Source organism: Berghia stephanieae, chromosome 7 (genome assembly GCF_034508935.2).
Source record: "Berghia stephanieae isolate SIO BIC M18660-M18661 chromosome 7, UCSD_Bste_1.3, whole genome shotgun sequence".
NCBI classification, from domain to species: domain Eukaryota; kingdom Metazoa; phylum Mollusca; class Gastropoda; order Nudibranchia; family Aeolidiidae; genus Berghia; species Berghia stephanieae.
The window spans coordinates 46,778,404-46,793,262 of NC_088366.1; the positions used below are offsets into that span (position 1 = coordinate 46,778,404).

The 14,859-nt window shown below is 39.1% G+C and overlaps 2 protein-coding genes across 2 annotated transcripts; both read left to right on the top strand.

Annotated features, from left to right (window-relative positions):
• Window positions 1-1,378: 1,378 nt before the first annotated feature.
• On the top strand, window positions 1,379-12,971 carry LOC144976557 (uncharacterized). The gene is made up of 2 exons (XM_078920851.1): window positions 1,379-1,511; window positions 11,185-12,971. Exons 1-2 carry the CDS (start codon window positions 1,379-1,381, stop codon window positions 12,969-12,971), a joined length of 1,920 nt encoding a protein of 639 aa, XP_078776977.1.
• A 161-nt stretch (window positions 12,972-13,132) lies between these two features.
• Window positions 13,133-13,519, top strand: LOC144976558 (uncharacterized). Its single transcript, XM_078920852.1, has one exon. The coding sequence runs from the start codon at window positions 13,133-13,135 to the stop codon at window positions 13,517-13,519; it is 387 nt and encodes a 128-aa protein (XP_078776978.1).
• The last annotated feature ends 1,340 nt before the right edge of the window (window positions 13,520-14,859 follow it).

The following is a 14,859-nucleotide window of genomic DNA, read 5'->3' on the forward strand; positions in this document are numbered from 1 at the left end:
AATACAATTGGCGGAATAATTGAAAAGGTACCTGGCAACACAGTAGGGTGGGGTAGATAGGTCTACTAGCAGAGTCTACTTATAAAGACGTCACTGTCTACAAGACTAATCATATCTAGGTCAGGTAGGTAACACAAGATTTTAAAAAAAAAGAACATCTATTGATGGTCTTGATCTCTGGCTTAGGTAATTTACTTATAGATAGTTCGAAGTTGACGTCACTCAGGTCTTTGATATTGTTTTTTGCCACACAGTTTTATGCGTTGGCCGTTATACTTTCGGATGGCAATGTTGTGAACTTCTTAGCCAAGCGCATTTTACTTATATAAGGGTATGTATGAGAAGCAAAATAGGTCTGGTTTGCTGTGAGGTTTTGGTGTGTGTGTGTGTGTGTGTGTGTGTGTGTGTGTGTGTATGTGTGTGTGTGTGTTTGTGTATGTGAATGATTATGTTTCAGCCAAAGTAATTTGTAATTTAAGCGCTTAGAGTCTGGTGTCTTGGAGTTATAGCGCTATATAAGTTTTCAGCATCATTATTATTATTATTATTATTACTTACAACGTTCCTCCAGCAGGATATAAATAGTATGCGCTTGGCTAAGAAACTCACAACATTGCCATCCGGAAGTATAATGGACCAACACATAAAACTCTGTTTAACCATTACCTTTTATAGTTTGGATAATATAGTTAAGTGAGAATTACTCATAAACGTGGATGGCAAAAAAAACAATAACAAATACCTGAGTGACGGCAACTTCATTCTATCTATAGTCTGAGTGATATAATTTAGTTAGAAGTACTCATAAAAATAGCTGGCTAAAAACAAAGTTTACAAAGTTTCAAAGTTTATTTAATCTTAGGCTTCCGCCAATAATTTATACAATAACAAAGAGCTGAGTGACGTCAATTTCGTTCTATTATATGCATGGACGGATTATGGATGATGTAAAGGGTAGAAAGAGAGGTTGCATGTGAGGGAAATAAAACATACACACACAGCACACACACACACACACACACACACACACAGTACAGAGGAAGAGAGAGAGAGAGAGAGAGAGAGAGAGAGAGGGGGGGGGGGGAGACAAAAAAATTAAGAGAGAGAGAGGCAAAAAGAGAGAGACTACAAGAGAGAGAGAGGGGGGGGTCAAAAAATAAAGAGAGAGAGAGAGAGAGAGAGAGAGAGAGAGAGAGAGAGAGAGAGAGAGAGAGAGATACGAAGTGAAGTCAACAGAATGTGACATTTTTTTGACCAACCAGAGATGTAGGATAAAAATCCGAAACGGAGTGTATGAAACAGTGCCAGACAAAGCAGATAGAAAATCAACAAGGAAAATGAATCTTTAGGCCTTTAACATAAAAAATAATAACCAAAAATGAAAGAGAATACCCTCCATTTTGTCCTGCTCTGTGCCATCTTCCCTGGTTGTTTCTTTGTAGATGGTCCTTCCTTCAACGCCCCAGGCAAACAAGGTTCTTCTCCAACAACCCACAGGATGGTCTCCAGGGGTGTGGTCTTCTGTATCTATCTATCCCTCCAGCAGAGCTCACTGTCATGTGTTAAGGGGCGGTTTGGGTCTTTTCTTTAAAAAATAAAATAATTACCTATACTGGACGGTTTTAATCATTCTGTATCGTCATTATTGATTTAAAAACAAGATTTTATGTGAAAAATATACATTATCTGTGTTGATACCCGTTTTGTGACCTAATTTGGGGGTCTGGCATTAAAAAATACCAAACAGTCTTGTGACAAACGTGTCACAAAAACTAATGAAGGGATTGAATGACCTCCATATTCTTCCCTCTTATGACAAGAGGCATTTTGGCATAGTGTGTCACCATAGAGAGATTTTACAGCTTTAGTTTATGGACTTTTTTAAAGAACATTACAAAGTTGAGAATCAAAATGTTATGACAAAATTGATGTTAAAAATTTATATTAAAATACACATACCTTATTTTAAAAGAATCTTTCTATGGTGACATAAATACATTATCTCTGTGATAACTGGAAATTTTCAGACAATTTCATTGAATTGATTTTGAGAAACGTTTGACACAGTATCCCATACCCTAAGAAAAATGACATATTGAGAAAATAGTAAAATAGCTGTCCGTTTTTCACACTTTTTTTTACTACCTGTACCCTTTTCGACTAGATATGTGTCTTTATATATAGAGCCTATTTTAAGAAGTTGGACCAATAATATTATTTCTAGGATAATAAAATTTCGTTTTCCACAAAAATCTCAAGATCATTTTTTGAAGGATTTTCCTTATAATTAGATCCAAACCGCCCCTTTAATGATAGATAGATAGATAGATAGATAGATAGATAGATAGATAGATAGATAGATAGATAGATAGATAGATAGATGAATAGATAGGTAGACAGATAGATAGGTAGATGAATAGATAGGTAGACAGATAGATAGATGAATAGACAGGTAGACAGATAGGTAGATGAATAGATAGGTAGACTGATAGATAGATTGATTGAAACATGGATAGATAGAAGATAGACGATAGTCAGAGAGAGAGAGAGAGAGAGAGAGAGAGAGAGAGAGAGAGAGAGAGAGAGAGAGAGAGAGAGAGAGAGAGAGAATGATTGATTATTAATTTCCTTTTGTCTGCTTTCCGAGTTTGCATGAAAAATAAAACAAACAATTACTCCAAGAATTAAAATACAGAGATGGCAATAGCTGCAATTACACAAGATGCATCCAATACAACTTGCTCCAAGGGAGGTAAGATTGTGCTTCCAATTTAATTTCCCTTCATTTATTCTCTCCCCTTGTATTATCTTCCCTTGCTAGGGGATTTGCTCTCGGCTGTTTGTACCGGCAGACATCTTGAATATATTTTTGTTGTCATTATTTCAAACGTACATTCCGTGTATTGTAGAAATCCGACGCGGGCGGGAAAAGTCTATTTGAAATAATGAGAGGATTTCATGTTTTTTCTGGAACATTCGATATTTTTCAGTTCGATTTCGACCGACGTGCACTTATTTGCAGGTCTGATAACCCAATTCCTTATGGGCCCATTGTGTAATGGAAATCTCAAAAAAAAAAAAAAATGACGCAGAATGTTGTCCATTACAACAATGGACAATGTTAAACTAGGCCCATAAGCGGGTTCGGATGTCAGACCTGCATATACGTATACGTCGATTTCGACGTCTCCGTGAGGTAATAGATAGAGGTGTTGTCTGAAGTAAATTATGTGTCATATTGGGATTTAAGCATGCAGTGGCAATTTCCAGTTTCCTGTGATATTTGCGCCTTCCGGCCCCGCTGCTCTGTCTTCGGCGTGCTGTTTTTCAGGATTTGCTTCCTTAGCCTTTGAACATCCAAGGTCTGTCCACAAGGCAGTGGCGGTTTTGCTTCAGAGTGTCCTCCTAGATCGATTGCGGTCCCCTGTTTGCGAACTCGATCTGTCCGGGTTTTTGTTCGGAGTGTCCTTCTCTTCGATGGATTGCGGTCCCCCGTTTACGAACTCCATCTGTCCGGGTTTTTGTTCGGAGTGTCCTTCTCTTAGATGGATTGTGGTCCCCCGTTTACGAGCTCCATCTACCCGTGGTCAGATGGTCTAAGTTGGGAATCCGGAAGGTTGTCCTGTAGAGAGTCAGTCCCTTTTCACCCCTCCCCCACGTCGTGGACAACACCCACACCCAAGGGTGTGGACTAGGAGAAGCTGAACTCGACGGTTGATTTCCTCCCTTCTTCCTTCCTTGTTGACGATGCTGACCGTTGTAAATTAAGTGATTTTGGAGACCTTGCAATGTCTGAAGGAGGTATTAGGACTAGTTGATTAGTGGAGGTAAGGCGGGGGAAGAAGAAGAAGAAGAAGAAGAAGAAGAAGAAGAAGAAGAAGAAGAAGAAGAAGAAGAAGAAGAAGAAGAAGAAGAAGAAGAAGAAGAAGAAGAAGAAGAAGAAGAAGAAGAAGAAGAGAAGAAGAAGAAGAAGAAGAAGAAGAAGAAGAAGAAGAAGAAGAAGAAGAGAAGAAGAAGAAGAAGAAGAAGAAGAAGAAGAAGAAGAAGAAGAAGAAGAAGAAGAAGAAGAAGAAGAAGAAGAAGAAGAAGAAGAAGGAGGAGGAGGAGGAAGAGGAGGGGAAAGGATGAGGATATAAGAGAAGGGGTAAAAAGGAGGTGGTGGTGGCAGAGGAGGAGGAGGGGGAGGAGGAGGAGGAGGAAGAAGAGGAGCAGAGGAATAAGCGGAAAGAGAAGATAGAGGAGGACGTGGTTGAACCTGATGAAGAGCAGAAGTAGTAATAAATGATCTTTTTGAATGTTTTTACACAGGAATGTGTAAAATTGCACTGTATCACGATTACAATACCACGCGCTTTCATCTCGAATTAAGAAATGAAGGAGCAGGCACCAGTGTAAGATAAAGAACTGAACAAGTGTGTATGAAAGGAGCCAGACAAAGCAAGAAAGAAAAATACAAGAAAAAAACAAAACAAAAAAACAATCCCGCAAAAAATCAGTCGACCTCGACTTGGGATCGAACCTCAGACCTTCTGATTACTGGTCAGACGTGCTACCATCAATGACTGGTAATCAGAAGGTCTGAGGTTCGATCCCCAGTCGAGGTGGACTGATTTTTTGGGATGGTTTTTTTTCTTGTATTTTTCTTTCTAGCTTTGTCTGGCATCTTTCATACACACTTGTTCAGCTTTCATCTCGCCTGTGTCAAACATAATTTGCAAAAAGTGTTCACAATCTGGAGGGTTCCAACTATCGGCAGGTCACCATGTATAGAAGGAACGAAACTGACGTCACTCAACAGTTTGCAATCGTTTTTCAACAAACATTTTGGTGATTAGTTCTCACTACAGGATATAATATTAATCAGACCATAAACGTTCAAGGTTACACACAGTTTCATGTGTTGGCACGTTATATCCGGTTGGCGGATATTGTGGGTATTTTCCTAAACGCATAGAATCAATTCAGATTTACTACGTATGTGTGTGTTTGTCCAAAAGTCCATGTCCGGTCTTTGAAGGGAGGGCAAAGCATAGATCTAGTGATCCAACCTCGATTCTTCTTCTTCTTCAAGTACCAAGTCTGTGCCAGACATCGGTGATCACGATACGCCATTCATCTCTTTGATCAGATAACCTCAGAAAACTAACATTACTCTTCTCTTTCTCTGTCACCCAGCTGTTCAAACTATTCAAACATGTTTTTCTTGGTCTACCTTTACTCTTTTTACCTTCTATCTTTCCTGTGAGAGCAAGATGTTCAATATATTTATGTCGATTTAAGTGTCCTAAAAATTGCATTTGTCTTTTTCTTATTCTTATTGCCTTTTAGTTTCAGCTTGCTCTCATACTTCTTCATAATCGATAATCAAACAAAAATCTATAGAAATAGGCTTCAACAGTCATGACGTCACTTCCCTCGTAATGACGCATAGTAACTTAGTAACTGGTTCTAAACCATCGGAACAATTTCGGACGCCCTAATGAAATACGAGCATAAAAGTGTATCCAGAGGAGAAACACATTATAAATCTGATCATGTTTTGAATTTTATACATTCTGATCACATGACATGTGAAAAAGGTCTAGCCAGCATGAAGAATAAAATGTACCGATTTTCTTTGTTTAGAAACACGCCGCTCGTCGTTGCTGGGCGACGTGACATCAGGCTATTGAATCCTATTGTAACAATTAGCACCTGTTCTCTCGGTAGGGAGAAATATTTCCTGAGGGAAATGCGATGCATGACGCGTATTGAAAGAAAGCCCAAGGGAAACTACTCTGACAAAAAAAAAAAAGAAATCTTCTGTCGACACGGATAACAACCAACAAAGGACATGAAAAATTAGAACTTACGTCCACATAAGTGGATTACACGATGGGCTTGATTTAACTGTGTTACAATGTTGTGTGGGACTATGTGGTCTAATGGTGTGATACAAGTTTTCTGATCGGAAGGGCCTGGGTTCGAGCCTCGCTCGGCGCATAGTTGAACCTTGGAAAAGGGCTCTTTACTTACATTCCCTCACCGTACTCCGATGTAAAATGAGTACCTGACAGTTAACAGCGTTGTATCTGTCCGAAAAAAAAAGTAATATCGCCTAACAGGCGTAATGTCCCGTCCTAAATTATGTTAAGTTTTGATTTTGGCCAGGGACCCTTGTAAAGCGCTTTGAGCACGTTTAGTGGATATTGCACACTATAAAAGTTCAATTTTTGATGCAGAATATCTTGCGTTGGTTGAGAGTATTTTCATAACACCAATGAGACCATATATCCTATAATACTTGAGAATCAGTACAATGGTTGCGATCTTTACTATTTCTTAACAAATATAAACACGCTGCTGTGTGCTTATGAAAGTTGAAAACATGCCCATGTGTCAAGCTGAACAAAATGACCAATCGTGATGTTAGATTATTTCAATAACTGTGAACACTTTTGAGCACATATTATTATTATTCCAATGTGACCAATGACATCGGGCACATGAAAATGAAATTATTATTATTATTATTATTAAATATAGATAGTATGCGCTTGGCCAAGGAGCTCACAATATTGCCATCCGGAAGTATAACGGACCAACACACACACAACTTTGTGGAACCATGATCGTTTATAGTCTGGTTAATACAGTTTAGTGAGAATTACTCACAAACGCGAATGACAACAACAAACAAAAAAAACAATGACAAAGACCAGAGTGACGTCAACTTTGAACTGTCTACAGATCATCCCTTTTGAAAACAAAAGACAACATCAGAGTGCTTAACGTGTGAGAATGGATGGAGAATACACACCGGCTCCAAAACACAGATTTAACCAATGGGCATGATCTATATTAACTTTCCATGTGCTCGAGGTCATTGGTCACATTGCAAAATGTGTTCAAAGTGACTTACATAGTGAAAAGTGTTCACATATTTTGAACTATCTAACATTACGATTGGTCATTGTGTTCAGCTTGACACATGAGTATATTTACAACTTTCATAAACAAAGCAGTGTGTTTACATTTGTTCAGAAATGTCCAATCGTTGGACAGCAACAAATCACGTGATTGATGACTCGGTTGGACGAACACATGAATATAGATAGAATGCGCTTGGCCAAGGAGTTCACAACATTGCCATCCGGAAGTATAACGGACCAACACACAAACTCTGTGTAACCATGAACGTTTATAGTCGGGTTAATACAGTTTAGTGAGAACAACTCACAAACGCGGATGGCAAAAACAATAACAAAAGCCTGAGTGACGTCATCTTCGAACTATCTATCGATCGCTCCCATTAACTACTGTACTCTGTAAAGTCACGTATTCAAAAATTTGGCCAGATAACTTGTCCTTCAAATATCGATCGATTTAAATGATCTTCATCTTGGCAAAAACTCTCAAACTTTGGACTTAACGAGGTGGTCCTTGAAGTCCCACGATTGAGAGTTTTTGCCAAGACGAGGGTCATTTAAATCCATCGATATTTGAAGGACGAGTATCCTGGCCAAATTTTTAAATACGTGTCTCTCCAGAGTACGACAGTGAACTGGTTAAAACTGTTGTCATTATTGTTCTTACTTTTACTGTTATTATCACACCTAACACTACCCACCACTAACTAACAACAAAAAAAAAAAAATCTAAAAAACTTGGAACTTTAAATAGCGCAATATCCACTATATGTGCTCAAAGCGCGTTACAAAGGGTCACTGACCACAGCAATACGTAGCATGTAGAACGAGACACAACGCTGTTAACGGCCAGGTACTCATTTTACACCTGAGCACGGTGAGAGAATGTGAGTAAAGAGCCTTTTCCAAGGACTCAACTATGTGCTGAGCGAGGCTCAAACTCAGGACATTCGGATCCGAAAGCGAGTGTTATACCACTGGACCACATAACCGCACAAAACTACACAAAATATCAACTCTTTTTTTTAAAAACTACTTTTAAGAATAAAAATTTCGCGGCGATGGGGGCTCGAACCCGCGACCTTACTGGTAAGACAACTGCCTGGTCGAGGAGAGCGTTGCTCTACTGTCTGAGCTATCCACCACACCATTCTCTTTCTTATTACTAACGCAAGAGTGAAAATGGAGAGGAGAGGCTTCGTATGGGAACAATACAGACATTGAACGTTTAGGATACAAACCCTTCGTCAGCAAATACACAAATAAACGTGGAAAACAAATAAAATAAACACAATACCTACATAAAGCAAGACGAGGTAACACTGATGGGGACAGTCCAAAAACACGGTATGGCATCAAAAGTATAATTCAAATGAATCAGCGAAGAAACTCAAATGAATCAGCACGGTGTGCTGACGAAGGGTTTGTACCCGAAACGCCAATTGTCTGTATTGCTCCCATACGAATCCTCTTCCATTTTCATTCACTCTTTCATTAGTATTTTCACGATCACCGGCTTCAGGTAACCGTTCTCTCTTTCAAATTATAATATTGTTGTTGTGATCTTTCTTTCTTATCTTCTCTTGGCGCATAGCAGCATCTCTATAATTATAAAAGTGGTCGATAGCTCATACGGTAGAGTCAACCCTCTCCCCCGGCCAGGCGGAGTTGTCGTACCAGCAGTAAGGTCGCGGTTCGAGCCCCCATCACCACCGGGAGGCCTTCCGAAAGCTCCTACATCCCCAGTATTTTAAAAAAATATAATGTTCTATTAGGGGGTTTGGGAGGGGGGAAACTTTTTTTATAATGTTCTAGTTGGGGGTTTTGGGAGGGGGGGGGGCTTTAAAAAAATAATTCCCCCCTCCCAAACCCCTTACTAGACCATTATATATTAATAAAATACTGGGGATGTAGGAGCTTTCGGAAGGCTTCCCTCACAACCGCGAAAATTTTTATTCTCTATTGTCTTCGGGCACTTTCCTACTCTCTTCATTTCTTGTTCTCTTTCTTATAATATTGTTGTTGTTCTCTCTCTTAGTGATCTTTCATTCTTATCTTCTCTCGACGCTTGGCAACATCTCTATAGTGATCAAAACAAACTTCTGTAAGATACTGCAGTTCTTCCAAGCTGAGCCAGATTTCTCAACGGTGTGCCCACCAACAAAACGTGCTCGCTAGATTGGGTAATAATTGTGGGACGCCGCAGGGCAAGCCCCAAAAATTCGGAGCTGTCACACGGAAAAATTCCCTCTTCAGAGGCACTTCTAATTTGTTCAAATACTCCAAGGGCCCGGGGGGCACAGGTTTTGGGCCCAAGTGGCGTGGGCCATAGAAAGGAGAGAGAAAAAACAGGATCGGATTGGTGAACAGGGAATGGAATAGTCTATGATAAAGGGTGAAAAGAAAGGAGAGAGAGACAGAGAGAGAGAGAGAGAGAGAGAGAGAGAGAGAGAGATACGGACAGATCAATAGATGGGTAGAGAGATATATAGATAGATAGAGATAGAAAGAGAGAGAGAGAGAGAGAGAGAGAGAGAGGGGGGGGGGAGAGATCGAGAATGAGATAGAGAGAGAGAGAGAGAGAGAGAGAGAGAGAGGGGGGGGGATCGAGAATGAGATAGATAGATAGATAGATAGATAGATAGATAGAGAGAGAGAGATGGACAGATCAATAGATGGATATATATATATATATTTTATATATATATATATATATATATATATATATATATATATATATATATATATCCTTTCTTAAAAAAATATAGCATTGTGGAGAACATTGTGCTTATTTGAGTCAATAAAAAAATTGACACGGCGCACAACTCTACTGAAAGATTTGAAAATTAGAAATGTATTTTTTACTGATAGATAAACAGATAACTTGATTTCCTTTTATAATTTAAAGTCAGTTTGAAAGTTCGTTGAGTCAAACAGATATCATAAAATATGTACCAACGACGACACTTGACTCCCAAAATCAACTAATTTTGTCACTGTAAAAAGTTGTCAATTTGCGTCATCTATTTATGACATCAAGTATTATTATTACTTCCGTTGTGTTGTTGATTTAGCGGATTTCAGTCGCCATTTTGATTCTTTTTTTTTTACTATTAGGGTTAGCTCGAGAGGTTAGTCATAAGTATTATTAAAGGTGCTAGGGTGTTTGTTTTTCCATAAGTTAAGTAAAGGGGAGACATTCCGAAAGCTCCTACATCCCCAGTATTCTTTAAATTTGTATTTTCACTGTTGATATTTTGTCAGGCATTTATTTATTCAGTTAGTCATTATATAGAAGTATTTTTAAAACTCTAGAACAAACCTGCAGTCCGAAAGTTGTTTTTTTTTTCTATTAGGGTTAGCTCGAGAGGTTAGTCATAAGTGTTATTAAAGGTGCTAGGGTGTTTGTTTTTCCATAAATTAAGTAAAGGGGAGACATTCCGAAAGCTCCTACATCCCCAGTATTCTTTAAATTTGTATTTTCACCGTTGATATTTTGTCAGGCATTTATTTATTCAGTTTGTCATTATATAGAAGTATTTTAAAAACTCTAGAACAAACCTTGATAGATTTGTGAAAGTTTAACATTTCCTTATTTGACCATTGTTTTGATTTTCGGCCGCCATTGTGATTTGTTAAGTATTGAAAGGTAGTGCAAAGCAGTCCGAGAGTTGTTTTCTTCTATTAGGGTTAGCTCGAGAGGTTAGTCATAAGTGTTATTAAAGGTGCTAGGGTGTTTGTTTTTCCATAAGTTAAGTAAAGGGGAGACATTCCGAAAGCTCCTACATCCCCAGTATTCTTTAAATTTGTATTTTCACCTTTGATCTTTTTGTCAGGCGTTTATTTATTCAATTTTTCATCATTTTTTCTATTAGGGTTAGCTCGAGATCGGAGGATTTTTTAAATATAAGGGTTAGTCATAAGTCTTATTAAGGTGCTAGGGTGTTTGTTTTTCCTATTGGGGTTAATTAAAGGTACTAGGTTGAATTTTTTCTTTGGGTTAGTTGAGGGAATATATTATTAAAGTTGTTTCCCTTTGTAGGGGCTTTCGGAAGGCCTCCCAAGTAAAGCGTAGTAAAGACTTGGGACGTATTGATATAGATATCTACTGACTGATAAACCAAAATCATGCCGAATAAAGCATGGCAGCGACGACAAGCACGTCAATTAAAATTTGCATTCAGAACTAGATCTACTAATACTACTACGACTACTACTTCCGCTACTTCTACTACTAATACTAATAATACAGAAACTGCTCCTCAACAAAATGTAGCTCAAACAGTGGAAATTACATCAGCTGCAGATCAAGAACAGGATACAACTACAATAGCTCTTATCTCACCACACAACACAGGACGCATGAACAAAGTTTGTCGTTTTTGTTCAGCAAAACTATGGCACGGTGAATCAACCTCGCTATGCGGTGCCAACGGGGAAGTATCACTGGCACCTTTACAACCCCTTTCGGATAATATAAAGAGTCTTTACACGGGTAACGACACAAATTCTAAGCATTTTCGAGAACACATCCGTGCTTACAATTCTATGTTTGCATTCGCCTCCTTGGGTGTACACGAAGATTTCTTGCCTCCTGGGATATACTGTTTCCGAGTTAGTGGTACCGTCTACCATAGAATAGGTCATATTCAACCCAACAGTGATAATGATAGACCAAAATTTGCCCAACTTTACATTTATGACACTGAACACGAAATTCAAAATAGGCTTTTTTGGAATAGAAGTCTTAATACTGATATTTTGACAACTATATCTACCATCATGGCTACTGTTAGTCCCTTTGTTGAATTATATAAGCATGCCGCTGCAGCTATTGAAGATGCTGGAGATCAAGGGAAGGATATTAGAATGGTGCTGCGAGCAGATTCATCAAAAGATCCCCGTAGATATGATTTACCGACTGCTTCAGAAGTTGTTGTTTTACTCCCAAATAACCCTATCAACTGTAGTAACCGGAGGGATATTGTATTATACCGCAAATCAGATGACCATCCAAACCAACAGTCAATTATGCGTATCAGTGAAACACATCCTCACTTTGATCCGTTGCATTATGTGCTCTTCTTTCCAAAAGGAGAAGAAGGTTGGGTGCCCAACATTAAATTCAACAGAAAGCGAACCGGTCAGGTCAGTCCATCATTATTTTATGCTTATCGACTTATGGAGAGAGATAGTTTTAATGTAATCTTGCACGGAGGTCGTCTCCTGCAACAATATTGTGTTGATCAGTATGCTAAAGTTGAAGAGCAACGCCTGCAATACATTCGATTTAATCAACAGTCATTACGAGCAGAATTGTATCAAGGACTGGTGGATGCAGTGTATCGAGGTGACGCACATGGAGCTACAGTAGGGACCAAAATTGTTTTACCATCTTCATTCACAGGGGGTCCAAGAAACATGCTCCAATTATACCAAGATGCAATGTCAATTGTTCGCAGATATGGTAAACCAGACTTATTCCTTACTGTGACCTGTAATCCATGTTGGCCAGAGATAACAAATGAACTGCATTCACGACAAACAGCTGCAGACCGACCAGATTTAGTCGCAAGGGTCTTTAAAATGAAATTAGGGGCATTGATGGAAGAGATAATTAAAAAAGAACTTTTTGGCAAAGTCTTAGCATATGTGAAGGTCATTGAATTTCAAAAGAGAGGCCTACCACATTCTCACATCCTGATTATCCTTGATCGCAGTGCCAAACCCATAACTACTCAAGATATTGATAGGTTGGTGTGTGCAGAAATTCCACAAAACAAAACATTACAGAATTTAGTTTCAAAACACATGATGCATGGTCCCTGTGGCCTGGCCAATCCCAACAGTCCATGCATGAAAGATGGCAAGTGTTCCAAGAGATTTCCAAAATCATTCAGTGAGACGACACATACAAATGACTCCACTTATCCCCTGTATCAGAGACGTAATGATGGAAAATCAATCTTCAAAAGAGGAATTGCCCTAGACAATAGATGGGTTGTCCCATATAACCCGTATCTCCTCAGCAGATATATGGCACATATCAATCTTGAGGTGTGAAACAGCATAAAAGCGGTGAAATACATGTATAAGTATGTGTACAAAGGACATGATAGAGTCATGGTAGAATTCCAAGGGAACAAGATGATGAAATTAGGAGATTTGTTGATGCACGTTATGTTTCAGCAAGTGAATCTTGCTGGAGATTATTCCAATTTGACATGCAAGACCGATACCCGGCAGTCCAACGTTTAGCTTTGCACTTGGAAAACCAGCAGTCTGTAACTTACAGAGAAGGGCATGCGGAAAAAGCTGTAAGGAGACTGAAAGACACCACACTAACAGCATGGTTTAAGGAGAATGCAATAAACCGTGAGGCTAATACTCTACTGTATACTGATATGCCGGAACATTACACGTGGGATAGTAGAACGTGCATTTGGAAGAAGAGACAGAGAAACCGCCTGGCAATCGGTAGAATGTACAGCGCCCATCCAGCAGAAGGGGAGCGCTTCTTTCTTAGATTATTGCTGCAGCATGTAAGGGGAGCAAAATCATTTGAAGACCTAAATAGATCAGAAGTAGGACAATTACACCATACTTTTTGACAGGCCGCGTCTGCTATGGGTTTATTGGAGGACGATGATGAGTGGATAAACTGCATGGCAGAATCAGCATTTGTTGCCTCAGCAAGTCAACTCCGACAGCTTTTTGTCACGATTTTGATCTTTTGCAACCCCACAGATCCTTTTTCCTTATGGAATACTTTTCAAGACCAGCTAGCTGAAGATTATTCTCATGTTGAAAGTATGACTGCTGAAGCTTGCGTTAGTAAGACACTTGAAGACGTTAACAGGTTTCTTATGATTCACAATAGATCATTAAAAGATTATCAACTGCCTGAGCCTACAGAATCATACGCAACTGCCTGTCAAGTATGGGATCCAAATGAGCAACGACAAATTGCTCACAGTCGAAAAATGAAGATGAATCATGACAAACAGTTAGCATTTACTGCCATTTTGGAAGCAACTGACGTACCTGAACAAGACCGGGTGAATAATGTCTTCTTCATAGATGGCCCTGGTGGAACTGGCAAAACCTATGTATATAACACGCTGCTTGCAGAAATCAGAGGTCGAGGACTTTCAGCTACACCTGTTGCATCATCTGGAATTGCTGCAGAATTATTGCACGGTGGTAGAACAGCACATTCAACGTTCAAAATTCCAATTCCAATAACGGATAACAGCACCTGTAGCATCAGTCGCCAATCAGACACAGCTAAGTTACTAAAGAGTAGTTCTCTCATAATTTGGGATGAAGCACCTATGATGGACAGGCGTGTGTTTGAATGTGTGAGCAGGACATTTTGTGACATAATAGGCAGTTCAAAACCTTTTGGGGGCAAAGTGGTTGTACTTGGAGGGGATTTTCGGCAAATTCTACCTGTTGTTAACAAAGGAAGTGAAGCCGATATATTAAGTGTCACACTTAACAAGTCAATTATTTGGAATTTTGTCACCATTTTTCACCTGAACAAGAACATGAGGGTTACTGATGACAATAACTGGTTTGCAAATTGGCTTCTCCGCATCGGAAATGGTACAGAGCCGGTTTTCAGCGAAATAGGAAAGTATTCTGTTAAATTACCTACAGCTCTATGCCTTCCTGAAAATAACCCAGAATGCTTGATAAATGCTGTATACAATGATTTGAATCTGAACTTTGCGGATGAACGTTATCTATCAGAGAGAGCAATTTTGACTACAACCCATGAAAATGTTGACAAAATAAATGCAGCCGTTCTGTCCAGGTTGACCTCATCAACTGAACAAATTTACCGCAGTGCTGATTCCATTCAAAGTGACTCTGACATCAACTTATACCCGATTGAATTCTTGAACGAACTTACACCTCCCGGACTTCCTCCACATGCATTACATTT

Coding starts and splice junctions, on each gene's coding strand:
- LOC144976558 (XM_078920852.1), top strand. CDS start 13,133: ATGCAAGACCGATACCCGGCAGTCCAACGTTTAGCTTTGCACTTGGAA.
- LOC144976557 (XM_078920851.1), top strand. CDS start 1,379: ATGAAAGAGAATACCCTCCATTTTGTCCTGCTCTGTGCCATCTTCCCT. Junction 1,512..11,184: donor CCACAGGATGGTCTCCAGGG/GTGTGGTCTTCT, acceptor AACAAAATGTAG/CTCAAACAGTGGAAATTACA.